The sequence below is a fragment of the Neolamprologus brichardi genome, chromosome 10, assembly GCF_056152115.1.
Source record: "Neolamprologus brichardi isolate AB-2024 chromosome 10, ASM5615211v1, whole genome shotgun sequence".
In the NCBI taxonomy this organism is placed as follows: Eukaryota; Metazoa; Chordata; class Actinopteri; order Cichliformes; family Cichlidae; genus Neolamprologus; species Neolamprologus brichardi.
Genome location: NC_142113.1, coordinates 17,641,915 through 17,663,478, shown reverse-complemented (window position 1 = coordinate 17,663,478; position 21,564 = coordinate 17,641,915). Strand labels below are relative to the sequence as shown.

General features: G+C 38.7%; 2 protein-coding genes across 5 annotated transcripts in view; both read left to right on the top strand.

Moving 5' to 3' along the window:
* LOC102785230 (rho guanine nucleotide exchange factor TIAM1-like) overlaps window positions 1-7,309 on the top strand; it is a 51,350-nt gene extending 44,041 nt beyond the window's left edge. For both annotated transcript variants that reach the window (XM_006800082.3, XM_006800083.3), the window contains exons 21-29: window positions 30-138; window positions 269-448; window positions 602-720; window positions 823-931; window positions 2,625-2,683; window positions 3,012-3,108; window positions 4,036-4,123; window positions 4,553-4,725; window positions 4,973-7,309. In XM_006800082.3, the coding sequence (XP_006800145.2) occupies window positions 30-138; window positions 269-448; window positions 602-720; window positions 823-931; window positions 2,625-2,683; window positions 3,012-3,108; window positions 4,036-4,123; window positions 4,553-4,725; window positions 4,973-5,604 (1,566 nt within the window). In that variant the 3' untranslated portion in view covers window positions 5,605-7,309. The remainder of the gene's footprint in view (window positions 1-29; window positions 139-268; window positions 449-601; window positions 721-822; window positions 932-2,624; window positions 2,684-3,011; window positions 3,109-4,035; window positions 4,124-4,552; window positions 4,726-4,972) is intronic.
* Window positions 7,310-8,696: 1,387 nt separating this feature from the next.
* grik1a (glutamate receptor, ionotropic, kainate 1a) overlaps window positions 8,697-21,564 on the top strand; it is a 34,243-nt gene continuing 21,375 nt past the window's right edge. For all 3 annotated transcript variants that reach the window (XM_035911727.2, XM_087847317.1, XM_087847316.1), the window contains exons 1-5: window positions 8,697-9,032; window positions 18,180-18,347; window positions 18,744-19,001; window positions 20,563-20,744; window positions 21,318-21,371. In XM_035911727.2, the coding sequence (XP_035767620.2) occupies window positions 8,906-9,032; window positions 18,180-18,347; window positions 18,744-19,001; window positions 20,563-20,744; window positions 21,318-21,371 (789 nt within the window). In that variant the 5' untranslated portion in view covers window positions 8,697-8,905. The remainder of the gene's footprint in view (window positions 9,033-18,179; window positions 18,348-18,743; window positions 19,002-20,562; window positions 20,745-21,317; window positions 21,372-21,564) is intronic.

Below are 21,564 nucleotides of genomic sequence, written 5' to 3'. Positions count from 1 at the left end.
TTATATGGTATGCTTGTCTGTTTTTGCAGAAGGTGCTGTTCTCGTTGGGTGGGTCATTCCTGTATTATGCTGATCGCTTTAAGATTTACAGCGCCTTCTGCGCCAGTCACACCAAAGTCCCAAAGGTCCTCGCTAAAGGTAAAAACATTAACAGATTCTTGCCTCATGCCAAGCATGCAGTCACCCCTTACTATTTTTAAAAGCAAGTCTTTGCGTTACCTTGTGCCTTACACAAAATAAATCGGTGTTTAAATTTCCGCTCCTCCAGCAAAGACCGATCCAGAATTCAAGGCCTTCCTGGCTGAGAAAAATCCCAGACAGCAACATTCATCCACTCTCGAGTCTTACCTGATCAAACCAATCCAAAGAGTGCTGAAGTATCCACTTCTGCTAAGGGAGCTCTATTCTCTCACTGACCCGGACAGTGAGGAACACTACCACCTGGATGGTAAGTATCCTTTTTTTCATTGAGCATTTAAAACTGTGGTGAAATGGTGCATCATCATCTACTCGCCTGCTACATAGAACTTTGTATATTCAGGATATGGTGTTGGTGAATCAATGATTTGGGGTTTTAACTATAAATATTTGCCCCATGTAGTTGCAATTAAGGCCATGAACAAAGTTGCAAGTCACATCAATGAGATGCAAAAGCTTCATGAGGAGTACGGCGCTGTTTTTGACCAGCTGATCAACGAGCAGACTGCTGATAAAAAAGAGGTAGAACACATTAACGTATCAGCCTTAAGCCCAGTGAATGATCCTGTGACTTATTTGCTTTTTTTTAACATGTTTTTTTTTTTTTTCCTTTATGCATCACAGGTGGCTGACCTCTCAATGGGGGATCTTTTACTACATTCTACGGTGGCATGGATAAACCCTCAAACCTCTTTGGCCAAGAGCAAAAAGGACCCGGATTTAGCTGCTTTTGGTACGGTTTTATGTAGATTTTACCACCTGAAATTCAGGCTGCTGGGAATACCTCCTTACATAACACAGAGATATACCTACAATATGACAGAGTCACCATAAAGTGGGGATTTGTTGTACTGATGTTTAATGTGATTACAAACCTAAGCTGATCAACTGTCTACATTTTGAGTTATCATAGGTTTCATTTTCAGCCTCAGCTCTTCTTTATGAATAATCAAAAAAGGTCAATATACAGATTGTGTCTTTATGCGCAGGAAAGATTAAAAACCTGTGTAGACCAAGCATCGCCAATTCTAGTGCACTCTGCCATAGATGCAGCTGAAGCTGGAAGTTTGCATAATGGACATGAATGTCATTATTATATTCTATTTTTCATAATTTTAACAGGTTTTTTTTCATGGGGCAGAATGATTGTAGAACAAGCACAATTAATAGAAATCAACACCCACATAAGGGACTGCAGACGAAAAATTGCTGTCACATTTACATAATGGATCCAAGTACTAATGCTAAGTAATGTGCCATCCTGTTTTAAATTGAAATGACGTAAACTTAGATTATTAATTCAGTGGTGCTGAAAGCTACTTAACTTTACTTAATGTCCTTGTTCTTAACTCCCCTTTAGTCCTCACAGCTCACAGCTAGTAGCTTCTCTATCGCAACCCTCAAAGAGTTAATTTGACAACTCTCATTGGCTCAATTGGTACACAGTGCAACGGGAAAGTCTCAGAAACTCAGTGTAGATATGACTGAAGATTAACGCAACTCAAGAATATCTCTCGGAATAATCTACAACCCTCAGCTCAGAAGAACTTGGTTCTGATAGTCAGGATCTGTAAGAGGAACCTGAGTTTGCAGCTAACTGCACTGAACCCAGTATAAATTTGAGGTCAGATGAGATAAAGAGACTGGAGGTATGTTGGAGAGATAAAGGTGATGCATTCAACTCAATAAACACCTGCAGTGATGGATGAACGGGGCTAGGATAAACATTTTAGAACGGTCTCCACAAATGATGGCAAATATGTGGTCTGTCTGTGAAAGTTGGGTATTTCCCAGGAAACAAACACATTTATTTATGCTGCCAAAACAAGTTGTTTTCAAATATGTGACCAAGCAGAAGCTGTCATGTATGTAATAAACCACAATAGTAATCCCTTACTTTACTCGTTACCTGAAAAAAGTAATCAGATTACGCGTTACTGCCCATCTCTGGTTGCCATGACATTCTTGTTCATCATGAACATTTCTAAACTTATAAGAGGAGCTGCATGCAGTTACATTTTTATGAAAGAGCACTTGCTCTGCATTTATGAATACTTTACTGTTTCGTGTGAGGCTTTACTGTCAGGCTTTGGTACTGCTCGGTGCTATTTCAGTTAATGGGCAAATGGACCCAGTCATGCAAACTGGGATCTTTACATTGTTTTTCACTTTTTGGGTGAAGTGATTATTAATGGTGTGATATGCAGTTCTCACACACACCTACTCAGAAGTGCCTGGGATGTGTTTTAAAATGCACTCAGCTGAGACACTTTTGACAATAAATATTACATCTGCTTATTATATGTGCTTTCTTGGGCAAGGCGACAGTGAGTAGAAGTTGCTAGTTGTGTAAAGAACGAATGCAGACCCTGTTAATCAATTCTCTCACTTCTTTTCTCCCCCTCTCTCTCTCTGCCCGCATGCAGTGTTCAAAACAGCAGTTGTATTTGTCTACAAGGACTGCTCTAAGCACAGGAAAAAAATTGTAAGTACCTTCTTTGGACTTTTAATTTTAATTGCATTTTAAGACACACAGTGATGGAGGGTGCACATCCTCTTTGCTGCTTTTAACGTGTTCTCCTTTTACATTGCATGGGGGACAGAAATAATTAAGCTAATGTTTCATGGTTGTGTGAGGGCAGTTATTGGCAGCTGCAATAACTGCGTGTGTGCACGCTTCCCATAGTACAGTATAGTAGATACTTGTGTCTGTTCAATGAACCCTCTCTCTGTGCACTCTGACGCTCTCTGCTGTCATGTTGATGCACTGCAGCGGTTATGCATTAAATATCTGACCAGTCTCTATCTTTCAGGGTGCATCTCATCGCGGGTCTGGGGGCGATGAAAAAGATCCCATCCGCTTCCGTCACATGATTGCAACCGATTCTCTGCAAGTCCGAACCCTCCCAAGTGAGTATATTTAAATATACTAACACGCTGCAACTTTTAATCTTTTCCCTGAGGTACTGTTAGCATTTTGGGGACTGATTTGGAGTTTTACATAAACATGAATGGACTAATTACATCAGAAACACATGGATTTAGTTATAGCATATCTTCAAATAGAAGTCTATACCATTAGTCTATAATGTATGAATGTGTTGGACAACAACTGGAACCCCAACATATCAACATTTATTTATTTTTTGTTAGGAAGAGTACCGATAAGCTTAAAATTTACATTAATAAAAGTGTTTTCATGAAGAAACGAGTTAAAATCATGAAAGGATTTTGGATTTTCTGTGTGTTAGAGGCTATGACTTGTTTAATGCATTAATTAATTTATCAGGTCATCCAAAAACATCCACTAGATTATAGCCTAACCTTAAAGTGCTTAAAGCCATAACCAGTCTATTCCAAGGCAAAATTACTCTTTTTTAGTTTTTTTGCCAAGATCATTGAAAAGATCATTTGCATGTTCCCCTGTTCCCCAAAATAACCGGTTATAAATCAGCATTTTGTGACAGAAGCTTAAGATGGGATAGGCTCCAGCGCCCCCCGTGACCCTGAAAAGGATAAGCGGAAGCGAATTGATGGATGGAAGCTTAAGATGCTTTGGAGGCCTGTCAGTGTTGCTGCTTTCCTCTCCTGCAGAAAATAAATAACCTTTTGTAGACACAACAGATAAATACTCATTAGTAGATCTGCATGCCTTCTTTCTCACATCTTCTCTGTGTCCTAAGTGAACTTTAAATCACCCTCCGGCGATTCAGCCCAAACAAGGCTGTTTATCTGCCTAATGGCCTGTTGTTAAGGGAAAAGAAATTGATGATGGAAATTAACTGAATATTTCTGCAAATGTATTTCACATCTTTTCTCTTCTGGGCCTTTTCTCAGACTCAGAGGCCACGGCGGACTGTGAAATTGTCCACACGAGGTCTGAATCTGAAGGAAGACCAGAGAGAAGCTTCCAGTTGTGCTTCAGGTAAAACTGCACATACAGACTCAAAACGTATGAACATGAATAATAACGTTATTTGTATAGCACTTTAAAAAAACAGTTCAAAACATTATATTTTTTAAATTAAATGTACATATTTATACATGTTTCACAAAGTCATGGTCATTTTTTCCTGCATACACACAAAAGGCCACAGATAATTGGCAAAAGATTGAAGAAAAGAGAACCTATAGAAATTATTTTTAGCAGTCTTTCAAAACTAGGCACTGATTCAGCTGACCTGATAGGCTGAGGAAGAGCGTTCCGAAGTTTAGGCGCTCTGGTTTTAAAATAAGAGCATGAAACAGTTAGCAGACCCCCAGCAGTTACAAAAGTTAGAACCCCATCAAACTGAAGCTACCTCTCTCTTACAATATTTTCATGGTCTTTCATGTTTCCTTGTCTGATCTGCAGTTCTCCAGAGAGTAAGAAGGACTTCCTGAAAGCAGTTCACTCCATCCTTAGGGAGAAGCAACGACGGCAGCTTCTTAAGACAGAGTGTCTTCCCCCCAGCCAGCAGTATGTCCCATTTGGGGGCAAGCGTCTTTCTGCTCTTAAAGGGGTGCGGCCCACCATGAACAGAGCAGGTGAAAGAGTTTGAATATATGTTCTGTTTCAATAGCAATGCAGACAAACATGCTTAGGCAGTAACAGATTGATTATAGTTCTGTATATTACTTTGTATTATAAGTGCATAATATGTTGGCATTAGTTAGGAAAGACAGGAAAAGTCTAATTTGATGTTTATTTCAGTTAACTAAAATCTTCTCGGTTTAGTTTGGGTTGAGAGTAATGACCTTGACTGGTGACGCCTTCCTGTCTTTCTCTGTTTAGCCTCAGCTCCATCTCGAACGCTAGCTCGCAGGCGGTTGGTGAGGAACCGCATCACCATCGATACCGACCTGGTTTTCCACGGAGACAACAACAATAGCACTCATGAAGACCCCTCGTCTCGTCCTTCCCGCCCTTGCTCCAAATCCGAGTTGTCTGATCAACTTCAGCCTTGCAAACCTCAGGGAGAGGACACGGACCGCTGGGTGGAAGAGCAGTTCAACCTGGGCTGCTATGAAAATCAGTGTGAGGGCACCGATGTCGGGCAGGTGAAGGAGACGGACATTTTGAGCGACGACGACGAGTACTGCACGTCTGTCCGAGCCATGTCGACGAAACTGGACAACCTGGAGGAGCAGATGAAAGGACTGAACCTACAGGGCAAAGACATCAACCTGAATGGAGGAGCAGAGTGTGAGATCATGCAGGAGGAGGACGCTGATCGAACAAAGCATGGGGATGACTGCAGCTTGGTAGACTCCATAACTTCCTGCGGTGCCTCTCTGCCGAGCAGTGCAACCTCAACTTTAAAGGTCGCTTCCTTGAAGCAGTGTGCTGTGGAGGGGGCCACAAACCAGGACCACGATGTCATCTGGGTGCGGCGGGACGACTTTGCCAACAGTGACGTCTTCTGATAGATGATGAAGATTATGTAGGATAATGTAGGAGTCAAAGAAAAGGTGTGAGGACAGATAAAAGCTTTAAAAGTGTAGAATTTGGGGAACCTCAACAAACCCTCCTGTATCTCTTCACAACCCTCTCCTTCCACCTCACCCACATCCTCCCGTGTTCTGACAATCCTGAAGTACTGAAGCACCCAGAGGGGGGAGGGGGGGGAAGTAACAAGGAAGTGCAGGTAAACATATGAGGAACACAGCACTGGATGTGCACGCGAGTCAATGAGCAAGCGTGTCTTCATGTGGATAAACATACAGTAAGTGCATGTGTGCACAGACACAGAAAGTAAAGGCAGCTACTGCACCACGCACACATTTTACAGAGGAGACATCACCACTGAACTGTGACCTTCAGGCCAAAAAGTCTATTTTTCAACACAGGAATGTGGGTGTTTATATTTTTCTGACGTTTGTATTCGAACACTCAAGGGCTGTGTGTTACTTTTTTTTCGTTTTTTTTCTTCAGGGGCTTTTGGCTTAACGACTGCTGCATAAAGGACGGTGACATCTAACTAGCTTTATTGTGCTTTGTAAAAAAAAAATATTTAACTTAATATCAGCTACACAACAGTGTATAATCAGGAGAACAATAGAGTGCTGTTGACTTGTATAGCTGTATAAAAATATTTTGAAGCTCACTGTCTCCTCTCATATCCTTACCTTGTTCTTTATTTAATTACTGCCTTCAAAAAAATACTGTAACTTTTCAATGTTTACATCACATACAGATGCCCAGTGTTACAAACTACCTTTTGTGTGTTTGCTGCCAGAAACAAGCTTCTATTTTTCCCTTTGTGTGAATGATGAGTCTTTAATTGTGTTTCTCAAATAAAATGTCTTTTTATTTTGGTAACTAATTGATTTCATCAAGTCCATTATTATTCTGGACTCTTCTTTTTTTTTTGCCACTGAGGCCATGTCGTCTTCATGTCTGTGATAAATAGCAGAGTAATTTCTATAGTCCTGTTTACTTGAATTGTCTCTTGTGTTTGAAAGGACCGTGTTAGTGACTGTACTATAATTTAAAGGGGGGGCCGGTCATGCAGTTGACCAGCTTCACTCAAATACAGGACTGGGCGATTCACCTCCCGTCAGGGGTCACAAATTGAATACTGATCAAATCCATTCTGCTCAGTATTAATCAATAGTTTCAGCTTCTCATGTGTCCCCTTGAGGAAAATTATTTGCCCACAACTGCTCTAATGGATTCAGACGTCATCCTCAGCTTTCATCTGTTACGTTGACTTTTGTCGTGTGGCATTTTCTATGTATATTTCCACTTCTGCGCTACTACCCCTGTCCACCAGGCTGTGCTGTTTCACTTTGTCGTCACAACAATAACAACCTGCTGATTGCTGTGCTCAACATAGTCATGCGCACCTTAATGGATGTATCGAACAAGCACTTAATACCCAACTGTTTGTGTGTGTGTGTCGGGGGGATGTGTAAGCAGCTCCGTTTCAGAATGAAATGAAAATGGATGGAAATGATATACTCTCTTCTTAATTCTGTCTTTTTAATGATAAAGCTGGTTTCTTAGATTTTAGCCAGCTGGCTCAGAATGGTCAGTACGGTCTTGAGACTGAGGTACAATCACTTGTCCTTGGAAGCAAATGATTCCCTTTGACCCCCGACCCCATCCCTTTTGTACGTTTAAAACTGTGGAGCATTTTTGATTTTTTTAAATGTAAAAATAAATCTTTTTCTAAAAGTAGTTTGGTGTGAATGTTCCATTTCTTCATTGTCAAAGCGGCTCATTTTCTGCAGCCAACAACCACAATTTATTTACCATTATCTGTCGTAATTAATTTTCCCCACAAAGAAGCTGTACACATCAATTCTGTTTAAAATGTATCCTTGTTGTGGATACAAGGATACATTTACCCGTGATTCTGCTGGAGTGGCAGGTATTCTGCATGTGTGGCACAGAAAAAAACTTTACAAGGAGACGACTCTGCTCGGTATTCATATCAGACGAGGTCCCCCCCCCCCCTTTTTTTTTTTTTTTTTTTGCCCAGGACCGTTGCCCGAGGACTATTTATTTTGAGTTAATTAAGTTTGTCTACAGGCTGTTTGTCAGGGATCACTTGGCTCCCATATTTTAGAGAGCTCGCAAATATTCTGATAAACAAATGTCATTTCTGATGTGATGGGGTTTTTGCCTGAGGCTTGCAAGATTGGGAGATGCCAGGTTTTTGGTGTCTTTGCCCGTTTTTAAATGTCACAATATTAAGCAGTAGCCCAGAGTTGGCAAACCCCATGGAGCTTTCAGTCAAGTAGTGGACAGATGAGTTTCCTCCACAAGGTAATAAAAATGATTCTCCACCGGAAGTCATTATGATTGAGCCAATTCTCTTTCAGGGATGTTAAAACGCATTACACAACAATTCGTTATTTTTGCTGCCTTGTGAGAGTCATGGGACTGAATGGGAAGGCATCCAGTGATCCAATCAGATAAAAAACCTCGTTTTTGCCTGTAGTGAGAGATAATCTGGCCTCTCTCCTGTAACCTGAAGATTATTCTCCTCTCATCAGGACCGGTGGGGAGAACCGCTGCCAATCCATCTGCCATGCTCCTTAATCCAAAGCGACTGCAGTCAAACTAGCAAAAACGAGCTGAATCGAAATCAGACCGCGAGTACCTTCAGAGTAAAAGCTTTGAAAGTTTGACAAAATTAATTCTGATTACCATTAGGAAAAAAAAAAAACATGATTCAATGTGATTCAAAATAGTTGATTGAATTTCGGTAATAAATGTCAAAATCTTTATTCGAACGTACATAACGTATCGTCTACACACTTTGGGTCAATGCAGATTTTTAAAACAAAAAAAAAAAGAAAGAAAGAAAGAAAGAAAGAAACTCCATCCATTACCTACTACGTATTTTTGCAAAACCTCCACGACGAGGCAGGTGTGAGTTCTATTCTGAAAATGCTCACCGGAAGCAAATTGAATTTAAGCTCGCTTGGCCCGACTCGCGCGCCCTCACTCCCCTCTGGCATCTGCATCCTCGGAGGAGACTCTCGTGGACGTGTTTGCTGTAGCCCACCGCAGCCAGCTATGTTAAGAAGACGTGACTTGATTTGACTCTGCATGTGAAAGTTGGACACGTGGAAATTGTTGTCGTCGTCTTTGGTTTCTTCTGCGCGATGGAGTGATGCAGAGTGGGATCATCAAATTGGGAATAAAACTTGGGTTGCGCGCTGGCATGGCGCGTCAGGTGTGCCCGGGCTCGTTTAGAAGCTGCTTCTGTCTGTCATGGTCTCGACATTTGCCGTGACTTTGAGAACGAGAGGGAGAATAATGGAAGAAAGAAAGAGACTTTTTGGCTATTTTCTTTTCGCGGCTCAGCTCTTTCTGAGCTCCACGCAAGTCCTCAGAATCGGTAAGCGCAACAGTTTACGCACGGTGCTGATGTCGTTTCCCTGCGTTTGTAAATTGACTGAACAGTCAGAACGAAAGTCTAGCGTTTGTGTGACATGTTTCATTTTCCCTTTGAGATTTAAGAACATTCTGGGTCTGCGATGGCCGTTTTGCATCCGAATTTTCAGCCTTTATACACATCGAAAGTGATTGTGCTATTATTATTAATGATTGGGATTAAGCTTCACTGAGGGTCAATACAAAGGAAACAATTACCGTACAGCTTCACTACTTCACTACTTTGACAACTTTACTCGCGTATTTAAGGAGATCGATTTGCCACAGATTCAGTGTTTTGCATTTTCATTACTATATAAACAGCAATGTGAGAAAGATAGTTTACATAGAAATCAATACAAGATAAATATCCCTCTGACTAAAATAAAATAAATTTAAACTCACACCTCTGTTTAATTCATCATCTTCACTAGACACCAACTTGCTGGTAAATGTAATTATATAGAAAGTCTTGAAATGCTGCGGATCAATGTGTTTTTAATTACAAATGCTGCAGTTCTGACAGAAACAAGCTCGTGAACAGTTGTTTCACCATCAGTGGGTTTGCACGAGGCTCTCTGTGCGTACGGTTTCACACAAACACGTAAAAGTAATAGATTATTGATTCTTCTCTGGATATTTTCATGGCTTCACACACTCTTGTTGGAGACATTTTCATTCAAAATATGCCCGCCAGTTATTCTCAATCCTGCTGTCATCAGCTCAGTAGAGGTGAGGAGTCAGGAGGCTACACCTAGATTTGATTAGACAGGAGGAACTTGGTGAGCACTGAGGGCTGTGTTCATTATCCAAGCATATCACTTTCATGCTTTGAGTCAGACCAGACTCGAATATTTGGATCTAATTGACTGAATACATTTAGGATTGCTGTCACTGCCACCCATTTGAATCTTTGGATTTAGCAATAGGCTAGAGGAGTTATTTTATTTTATATTTTATACATCTAAGAATATATATTAAAGTTCCATGGTGTTCAGCCACCCTTCATTTAGTCATATTTTGCTGGGAAAATGGAAACTAGATGCAGTGATCAATTGAAACATCTGAAAATACAGTATTTGAGAAGTCTGTGCTATTATAGTGAGCTTGAAAGTCCAGTTTTTGGTGTGAAAACCTTTATGCTTGAAATTTTTTGTAATTTCTGTTAGTAGTCATGAGAGATAGTTCTCTGGGCTTCTTGAGTAGTATTTTTTTTTTACCCAAGTATGCTTTTATGCCTTAGGATCATCATCATACTGGAAAAAAAAAAACGATCATTGGCTTCCTCTGTGTGATGGTACTTTCCTGTGTTCATAATTCCATCAATTTTGACAAAATCTCCAACACCACTGGATGAAATGCAGCACCACAGTGCCTCCACAGTTTCTATGGACTGTTTTCCTTCTTTAAGAGAGACTTCTTGACAGCTACCCTTCCACTGAGATCATTTCTGATAAAGTTTTGTTGATCAGCTGAAGGGTCAGATGCATCTCTCATGTCTTATGTCAGTATTTCTCCTATTTCCTAAGGACATGACCTTTAGATACTGTTCATCTGCTATAGATAGATTTTAGCCCTGCAGTGTCTGTTCCTGTTCTCACTTTTTCAGTTTCCTAATATTTTTAGTGATACTACCAAGAGATTTGCCAAGTTTTTGTGTAATAGTGCTTAGGGAATCACATTTTCGGTGAAAAATACGATTTTATTCCTGTCAAACGGTGTTATCTTTGGTATTTTTGTAAACTCAACAGAAGAATTTGGAAACAAATATGTTTTTGCAACAGACTGCTAGAAATAAAGTCCCCAAAGACACTATTTAAAATAGGCTCTTTGCTAAGTTGTCTGTTAAGACAAGGATTAAGGATTCTGTAAAGAACTGATAAATATTACATTTTTGTTCTTCTTTAACAGCCTCACTGTCTCTACTGAAAAGCCCACTCTTGTATGTGGCCTGATGTTTCAAGTTTCCACATTACATTTGTAAATTGTATATTGGATCTACTATGTATTTAAGTTGTACAGTGAACCCACATTTGGTAAAGAGGCACTTTGGTTCTTCTGCAGATTAATTGGAAAATATTGTCTCTTGTGTCAAGCTCAGCAAAACTATACATCAGTCCATAAAGCAGAGGTTGCATGTTTAAGAAGTGAAGAAAAAATAAATATGAGACATTTCTGAGTGTTGGGGGTGAGACATGGGTGTTACAACATGTTGCTAAATGGTTGATTTTTAAAACAGAGCTTACATTAGCCAAGTGGATTACAACCTGTCAGTTCCAATTATTATTATCTTTTAATAATCTTCATGCCCACACATTTAAATTTTGTTTTGCATGCACAGCATTGGTTCCTGTTTGTTGTGAAGTCCAGCTGCACATGCACATGGTTTTATCATCAGGAGTGTAGCCCTTGGTTACACATTAAAATTCATGATAATTCAGGACCGATGTGTTCAGTTTTGGTGGTTCAGACTTCTTAAACAACACAAGCCCAGAAATAATTCACAACTCCAAAACATTTACATACAGATACTATCAATGTCTTTGTGTGTGTGTGTGTGTGTGTGTGTGAGAGAGAGAGAGAGAGAGAGAGAGAGAAGAAGAAGGAGAAATCAAAGAACTGCAACGTTTGGCTCCAGGTGTTGCCATCTTTTAAATCGATTTGCTAAAGCTGAGCAGGAGCTGTAACCTACATTTATAAACAGAGGACCTGATTAATATTATAGATTACCTGATTTTATTCCAACACTTAAGAAAAGCTATTAGGAAAATGAATGAAAGTCTTCTCGGGCAAATTACTTCATTTTGCACGTTATTGGCTTCTCTTCATTGGCTTCATTGTTAAATCTAGAAGTGCATTCAAAAGCTTCTCACAGACAAAGTTTTAAATAATGTGACTCCAACATAAAGACCTCATAGTATCATATCATCCCAACAGAGAACTTTGCTCATTGACGCCAAGCTTACTGATTACTGGATTTCCAAAAGTAGGAAGGAAGCCAGAGCTTTCAGCTGTCAGACTCTACTCCTCTGGAAGCAGCTACCATGTGGAGTACAGACAAACACGCTCAAAACTTTTAAAACTTTATTTGTTGATAATTCTTATATGTCTGGATCAAGTGACCCTGAAGCGTCCTTATTATGCTACCATAGCCTTAGGTTGCTGGAGCACACCCCACGATGCAATATGCATTAGTTGCCTACGCCTCTCATTTCACTCCTGATGTCATTAAATTTTTTCTTCTCTCTTCCATAATTTGCATCTTTCCCTTTTTTTTTCCCTCTTGCCACAGCTGGTTGAGGAGTAAGGGGAAAAGAGGCACTGGTCTTGCGAGAGGTTTGTTCATGTTAAAAGGGAGTTTTTTCTTCCCACTGTTTCCCCAAGTTCTTGCTCATAGGGGGTCAGCGTAGGGTGGGGCTCTTGGTTGCAGTTTTCTCTTTGGTGCCTTGAAGTGTTATATAAATACTATAGATAGATAGATAGACTATGGCTAAATGAGCTCTGTCAGAAACACAGTTATCAAGTAGGTAGCCAGTATTTTTGTCCTTGAGACATAAGAAGAAGCTGCAGTCATGAAACTTCCTGACTGACCTTATTTATTTATTTGTATGTATTGATCCTCCAGTCTCATAAAACTCAGGATAGTGAGTAGTAAAGTGGCATCTGTACATGTCCAGCATGCTGGCAGAGAACAGGATTTTGGAACCTGAGAGAGACTCTGTCAGGCATGATTTCAGCTATAAACATACGGCTTTCATATCTCAAAACCAGGGCCAAAATATGGCAAACGTCAACTAATAATTTATCTAAAGTCTCCTTCTTAGACGTTTATGTATTTTAAATTTGTCAAATATAGAGGATGTTGAGTGTCTTGGCTTTGATTTTCGAGATTTCTCTCTGTTACTAAGCAATATCAGACATCATGACATCATTTGACCTCACAGAGTTTTTGCACTTGTATTGAAAATGTTTTTAAAAAACTCGCTCGGTTGACACAGTACACCATGACTTCACTCCTTGCCCTTTCGGTGCCCTTGCAGTAATTTCTTGGTGTTGTTTCTCTCCGTGTCTCCCTATTTTCTCTTTCTCTCCTCAGTTTTTACTTCCCAATTGCACGTTTGCCTTGTTTGCCCGTCACACAGCTCCCTTGATTTGCTCTTAAGAACAAAATGTTTCCTATATTTTTCCTCAGCCAGAATGACAGTGTGACACCTGAGGCGCCTTTTATATCCTCCTAGATGTATTTGCCCTTACCTGTGGCTTCATAGCCTGTCCAAAGTGTGTGGCAATGACTGTTTTCAGAGTAACTGATGGCTGTAGTTTCTGTCATCGTGACAGATGAACTCTCTTACTCATCCAGCTCAGTGATCTTTCAGAAGTGTTAGAAAGCGCCACCTTTCATCTACCTCTGGTACTGAGTGGCAATTTGACGTCTAACTGCCCTCCGGTGACTCAACTACAGTGTGTGCCAGACAAACTTTTGCAAACAAATTAGGACTGGAACACCCGTTTTAATAATCATGGATAAGAGTAGAGAAGAAGACAAGAGTTAATGAAAGGCTCTGAAAAAGACAATAAAAGAAAAAATGAAAAATATAGTGTCTTTTACAGTAAAGTAAAAATGGTGAAACACCTTAATGGATGTTGCTGTTTCCCGCAGTATTCATATTTATGTGGCAAAAAGGCTTTTAACATGTAAAATAGCCACACTAGATTTTAGTGGCAGTCCCCAGGACAGCTTGTTACAGCATTAATGACTATACTGGCTTCAAAGAAAATTGATTTCTGCATAAGAAAAGAGCGTTACCCCATCAAAAACAATCGTGACTGACCAATAAAATCATTAAAATAATGACTGCTAATTTGTAAGGGTTACTGAAGGCACATTATTTGGATGGCTTCATGTCTGAGGAAAAATCGGTTAAATCGATCATCATTTGGAACTGTGTTGCATAAAAACAAATTGGGACTTTGATATACTGCAACACAGCAGACTAAGCTTCCCTCATTTGTGCACACAGTTTGTATCCAGATTGTGCCAGAGTACTGAAATATCTCGGTAATCTTTATGCAAATGGCAAAAGAGCTCATATTGTCATCAGATCAAACGTCTTTTTGATGAAAAAGGAGAATCTTGTGGCAGTTCACTAAAACACATTGTTAACGTCTTGGGTTTTGTCTCTGATCTGGGATTTTTTTGGTATCATATTATAGGTCATTTTTTTATGGCATCAGAATGATCATTAAAACACTGCTGAATAACACCCATCTTAGAAAAGCACTGATTTTCTCTTAATAAATTAAAAAATAACTTAATTTTATGTTTGTAGTCACCCTTATCTACACAACCGATGTTCAAATGCATTTATAGAGTACCGTAGGTCCCCTGAAAACCTTTAACGTCCATTTATGTGCCAGGCAGAAGCGCATTCCTGTGACAAATTATTCTTCATTATTGGGATTGTAAACGAATGCTTTTAGTGCTCTTAGTTACATGAATTCATTTGCAAGGAAAAACACCTTGCTTAAAAAAATATATAACTTTTGTAAGTGCAGCAATCATAAGCCACAGGAGAGTTCAAGCTGCTCTCCAAGAAGGAATCACACATGACGGATGTAAAACATAATTGTTTGTAATTAGAGAGCAAAGTGAAGATGGATCATTCACAATTCTTCATGCACCGACACAAACATATTTATCTCTCCACAGTGGGTTGGTGAAGACGCTGATCAGGTCTGCATGGCAGTCTGGCACAAAGATCAGATTTATTCTTTGAGTTTTTGGAGCATCAGTGGCTACTGAATGCACACAGTTTGTGCTACTGTTTTCCTCTGATTATAATTGGATTTGATGTCATTTATAATGATTTATTTTAGGGATCCACCAATTGTGAAATTCTATGCTGATACTAATGATTTGCTGGGTAGAGGATTCAATTTGGTTACTTATTTATTTATTTTTGCTATTAGATTATTAGATTTTGGCTATTTTTTTTAACCCCATTATGCAGCAGGGGGAAACAAACAATAGCTGACCTGTTTAAATATGACTGTGAATTTTATGTGGGTGCGTGGGAATCTGTGGTGTGTTTGCTCAAATTAATATTCATTAAGCATGCACAGAATGCTAACCGTGGTTTTACAGATAAGTCATTTCTTATAATCCTGGAGTGGGCATTGAACCAATGCAGACCCAGTGAATACCATTGTTCACTTGGATTTGAAAAGCCTTTGTGTTGCATTTATAAGTGAATGCACCAATAACACAGTTTTTGAAATCCAAAAAACATAACGACTTGTGAAGAAATTAGTTTTTTCTTTCTTTTTTGTGTCTACTTTTAAAGTCAATTTCACTGAAATTGAGATGACAATATTAATAATTCGCTTTCAGAAATGCTCGCAGCTACATCCCATAAAGCCAAACTTTTTCTTTTTGCTTCTTTCTTTTTTGAGGATTTGTACAAATTGAAGCAATAAAGCACAGCTTGATAATTTGTATGTTTTTACCAGAGTATTATTCAGTTGTTTGACTCTTTTCTGCCTTTTTGCTGCTCGAAACTTTGATATTTTGTGTACAGTATGGTGTAAAAGTCTTGAGCGATTCCTCATTTCTTTATGTTTTGCTAGGAAAATGGGAAATAGGTGCAGCAATTTGTTATGAAATGCGTGTATAGTCCAAAGCTCTTCTTTTGGATGTTTGCTGCCTTTTTTCCATTCTCTATCAAGATGATGGTGGCCAGTCCATGACTGATAGTGTTATACTGTGTGTAAGTACATTTTTACTGCATTGGTAGTTTGTTTGAGTGACAACAAAGTTGTTGCTAATAAGATTTTGTGACAGGCTGCTAGTAACATAAATATACCAGTTAAAATGTAAAATTGTTGCTTGAACAATAAAATGTCTGTAATGTTCAGACACAACACTGGTTCGTCACTTTGGTTAGATTAGGTTTCTTTCATAGGTCAGTCTTAAGTGGCTTAAAAAGAAAAGAAGGGAGAATCCTCTGAAAATGATCAGGTACAAGGAATGGACAGAAAACTGGTGAAAAATCAACCAATGACCAAAACGAAACTTTAAAAGATACCCAGATTACCCGGAGAAGTGTTGCTCAAGACCACTTTACCTTACAATATAAACCATGCAGCAGACAACTGCTGTTGCAATTTGGTGTCATATAAATAAAGCTGAATTGAATTGAATTATTTAAGGTATTGCTCCTCTTCTGTATGCTGCCTGTCACCATATCAGCATTAATATCATAAAAATTCAAATATCGTTACAACATCTCAGCTATAATTTAATGTGATTTTCTGGATGTAGTGAAATCTGCCCACTCCTTAATTTATCTCAGGCTGTTGTTGAACACCATCCTTGGAGCTAAGCTCATTAGCTGCTAGGCCTTGACCAACACCACACACAATGTGGTGAGCTGTATTGTGAAGCGTGACAGCCTATTGATCAGTGATAGAAAATCCCTGATCCACAGGGTATTATTATTCACATGTTACAGTACTGTTTATTTTAAGACATGCAAACCTGTTAACTTGCATTTGAAAACCAGTAAATTTGTAGAAATAAAAAATAAAATGCCCTAAAAATGTTATAATGTTATATAAATTTCATTTTGTTTTAGGACCGGGCCAATAATTCAATATATAGATAATAGAACGTGTTTTAAATCAAGAAACTGCATCTGCAGTCGCAGAAAATTATCCTGATTATCTTTGTATTATTACAGGGTCTCTTTACCTTACAATATAAAACACATCGAGGCAACTGTTGTTGTGGTTTGATGCTATATAAATAAAACTGAATTGGAAAAAGTGAAAAAAACCTACTAAAAGACTAACAGTTACTTCTGCTTTTCCTGACTGCGATGCCTTGATTCATCTCAGGAACTCCATAGCCTTTTTTATTTATTGCCCTTTCACACAGTGGAAGTAATTATACTTTCATTTCATCCGCCCTTTGAATTCACCCAGATCATTGGATGTTGATGAGGAGTTTAAGGGCAATTTCTGTCTGAACAGCATTGTTTCTACAACGTTATATGCAGCTTTGGGTCTCTGCAGTGTAAAAGTGAGAGTGGAAGAATAAGTACTTATAGGAACCATCATTCCTGTGTGAGAAGCAATAAGTTCAGAATGTCTTTTATGGCCGGTCACAAACTTTCGATTATTTACCTCAAGCTCTTAATATTCATCATCATTATCATGCGACCATGGCAATTTCAATTTCATTCTCGGCTTGTAGAAAACTGAGGCTGAAGGCAGTGAAACTTTAACTGTGCGCATAATGGATTTACAGCGTTTTTATGACTCAGAGATATAGCTTGCGTAAAAAGGAAGTAAAATGTGACCAACATTAATGCAGAAAGCAGAGAATAGATGGTGTAATTGTGAAGAGGCTGTGTTGTTGTTGTTGTTGTCTTGTTGTTGATTTTTACAACAAATATAGGACTTCAACCTGTCTATACCATCTATTAAGGAAAAGAAGTCTATGTTTTGTCTACTGTAATATCATCTCCTTATATTTTGACATGGCACATTTATCTCTTAAACTGTTCTGTCATTGTTAACTATTAATAATGTTTTCATTCATAACTTTTTGCTTGTCAATTTGTGCTTTACCATTTAGACTTAGTCCATTCATTATTATTATTATTGTTGTTGTTGTTGTTGTTGTTGTTATTATCCTATTATCTTCTACTACCAAGACTGGATGAATATTAATGACTTATTAACATTTTTAACAGCTTGAAAAGGTGATAATATTGTGATGATAATGTTATTAAGTGCTTCAAATGCCAAAATTGTTTTTTTCTAGTCCTACTGGCGTTGCATCTCATCTATATAACATCTTTAATGAAGCTGTTACTGAGAACAAAGCACATCTTGACTTTAATTCACTTCAGCTGCTGACTGAGGTCATGATGTTTGCTCCTCTGGTGGTGGTTTCCTATGTTTGATCAAGTAAAATAAAGTGAAACTCGGTGCAGCAAAAGTGGTTTGTTGCAGAACACGTATGTACTAGGTGCGGTCTTTTGCAGCTGTCTCCTGATCTCAACAGAAATGATTTCTTTTTAACCTTCTCGTCTGTCTCAATGTTTAGGAGGGATTTTTGAGACCCGAGAGAGCGAGTTAGTGAGTACGGACGAGCTGGCCTTCAAGTTTGCTGTTAACAACATAAACCGCAACAAGACCCTGATGCCCAACACCACTCTTACCTACGACATTCAGAGGATCAACCTCTTTGATGGCTTTGAGGCTTCCAGGAGAGGTAGGGAGTTTTTCTAAAATGCTGACTTTAACTAGTTTAAATGCATACGTTTACCGCAAAATCCAAAAATGAAATGTAACTGGTATATTCAGTATTTATCAAGCACATAAAGAGCCACTAGCTTCTGGTTAAGAATCTGGTTAAGACTGACATGTTTTTTTGACCATTTACTTGTGATCACAATGAAAATAATAGCAAGCTATAATTCTGTCCTGTAGCTGTAAGACAGCTTACTTTTTAAATCAAAGTCTAATGCTGTCCCTTTAAATTATATAACCAGTTTAACACTTGAATTTGGAAACGCACCAACAGTCTTCACCTGTAATCAAGAATCGTCTGATTGCAACAATCAAATCCATCCAGCTGCTTTTCTGCTGTTCTGTTTTTTTCCACTAGTGTGTGACCAGCTCGCTCTTGGGGTGGTTGCTGTGTTTGGCCCCTCTCACAGCTCCTCGGTTAGTGCTGTTCAATCTATCTGCAATGCTCTGGAAGTCCCTCACATACAAACACGATGGAAACATCCATCGGTGGACAACAAAGACACCTTTTTCATCAACCTGTATCCGGAGTACACCGCTATTGCCAGGGCCATCCTGGATGTAGTCACGTTCTTCAAATGGAGGAAGCTAACGGTGGTCTATGAGGACAGCACAGGTAGGCTCTGTTAGCTGTTGTAGCTTTTAAAATTGATTCACAAGCACTTGATTAATACATTACTTCAAGGATTCAAATGTGAAGAAGGTCAAAGAGAGCACTTTTAAGATACAGTCAGGTGGTTTTGGATTAAGTGAATTTGACAAAGCTATTTCACTATTTTTCAGTTGATCTGTATGCAATAAATCAGTATGCTCAAGGAGGAGATTAGCCAAATCTACTGAGCTAACAACAGCCACAGTCATTGTGATATTACCTGTTGCTGCACAAAGTCCCATTTTAAATTCTCAGTTTTGTCTTTTTGGGCATCATCACCTAATTCTTTAGAGCCAAAAGCCAAAAAACCCTCCAAAACCTAACCTACACAGTTCAGTGACTCAAATTAGCAGAGACTAAGTGTGCTAAGTCATTGCAGCCACTCCCTAATACTGATATATGATACAAATACTTTATATGATTGGTGAGTTTGAAGAAAAGAAAAAAAACTGCTTTTCAAATAACTTTAGTGACCAAAACTCCTGTATGCACCTGACTATGAATATTTATAATTCTGCCATAATGGTCCTTTCTAATGGAAACACCTGCAAGTGTCCGTTTGAGTAACTGCAGTATTTTAGTATTTGGAGCTTGGGCCATGAGTTATGTATGTGTGCATGTATTTTATGTAATTTGTTTATTTTTTTTGCCCTGGACGTTTCTGCTTGACTGCACCTCAGTGATTAATCGCTCACAATATCTTATTTCCATTATGACTTTGAAAAATAACTTTTACACCACATGACAATAACCAGAAGTGCTATAAACATTTATCATCCAGCTGTAAAATATGAATATAGATTTTTTTAAAAAACAAAAAAACATAGTTTTAAGTTTCAAGTTCAGTGTTTTAATAATATTTGACTGAAGACAGCATTTTACCGTTGATTTTATTTCCTCCTGTAAGGCTGGTTGTCAACCTTAAAATGGCATGGCATTTAAAGTGAAGAACTGAGAGGGATAAGAGGTCAAAGGAGCTAGCTGGTGTTTTCTGGACCTGGCAACATATTCATATGTCATGGTCGTAATTACAAAATAAAATTCTGTCTTACAAAGTCACCTCCATCGCGTTGGCCAGTGAACCCAATCTGTGACAGGGCAACAGGGCCTCATATCAGACAGCTGCCAATGTTCCTGCCCTCTGACTTCCAACTGCAGACATACAGACCACAACACTGATAGCCTCCACATCCTGCGGTTTCCCATAAACAGCAACTGCCCACAACACAGAGAATATGAAATTCTGTTGCTAAAATGTCATAGCTTATAGATTTTACAAAGATTTATTCTTCCTAAAATGTCACATAAACACACACCTGCCCATTTACACTCTATTGTGCATGTACACGTTCAGGCTACCGGAAAGCAAGGCGTGTATCCAGCATATGTGACAGAACAGCGATCAGTCTGGGGAGAAGCTGAAATGATGTAGTGTATGTTTTGTATCTGACCACAAGAAGGAAGTAACAATTAGAATTAATGAGGGGGAAAGTACAATTTACTGTTTTTAACTTTTTTTTTAAAGGTCTGATGCGGATGCAAGAATTGATCAAAGCTCCAGCAAAGTTCAACTTGAAGATCAAGATCCGCCAGCTGACGCCGGGTAACCAGGATGCTCGACCGCTGCTTAAGGAGCTGAAGAAAGACAAAGAGTTTTTTATTCTTTTTGATTGCTCCTATCACATGGCTGCTGAGCTCCTTAAGCAGGTCTGTGCAGTACTTTATCTAAGATTCATTTCAGTAGTTTTTTTTTTAACATCACATTTATTTATCTTTTGGGGGACAGGGGAGGGGACAGTGCCCCGTGCACTGATTCCTACATACAGAGAGCTGAGATCGTCTTGCATATTTAATAACAACCCATTTCTGTTGTCCTGGTACTTGCTGGGTTTCTCACACTACATTTGTATTATTTGCTCGTGTTGTTTCTGTATCCATTGTCTATTATTAAGTAATAATCAATTTTTTCTTTTTTTTATCCAGATAGGCTTTGGTGTCAATCTTACAGAAACAGAAACTTAGAAAAACTTTTATTGTCCTTTTTATTCAGCTTCAGGGGATTCAGCTATTTAATTCATACCTAAAGACTGATAAATTTGATGAATACTCTTAAAGAAAATGCATGATATATTTTATGTGCTGTGCAAGAGAAAAATGACCTGCCAAATGACTTTGTTATCAAGCTCCTACATTAGCTGTAGCACTGGAGAAATCATGATATTAAAAAAAAAAATTGTTTGGCAGTTTCTTTTTCTTACTTTATTTTTTCCTTTGTTGCAGCTTTCATCAATGGGAATGATGACAGAGTACTACCATTTTTTCTTTACAACCTTGGTGAGTTAGAAAAATGCATAGCTAAAGTTTTATTATAGCTTTTTAAGGTGATAGTAAGCAAATAAGTAAAATAAAGATCTGGGTATTCATTTTTCCTTTAACTGGCTTTTTAAATTTACTGGTTACACCTTGAACCAGTCCTTACATTTGTACATAACAGCACATCCTTCTTGCTATCTTGCACCTTTACCTT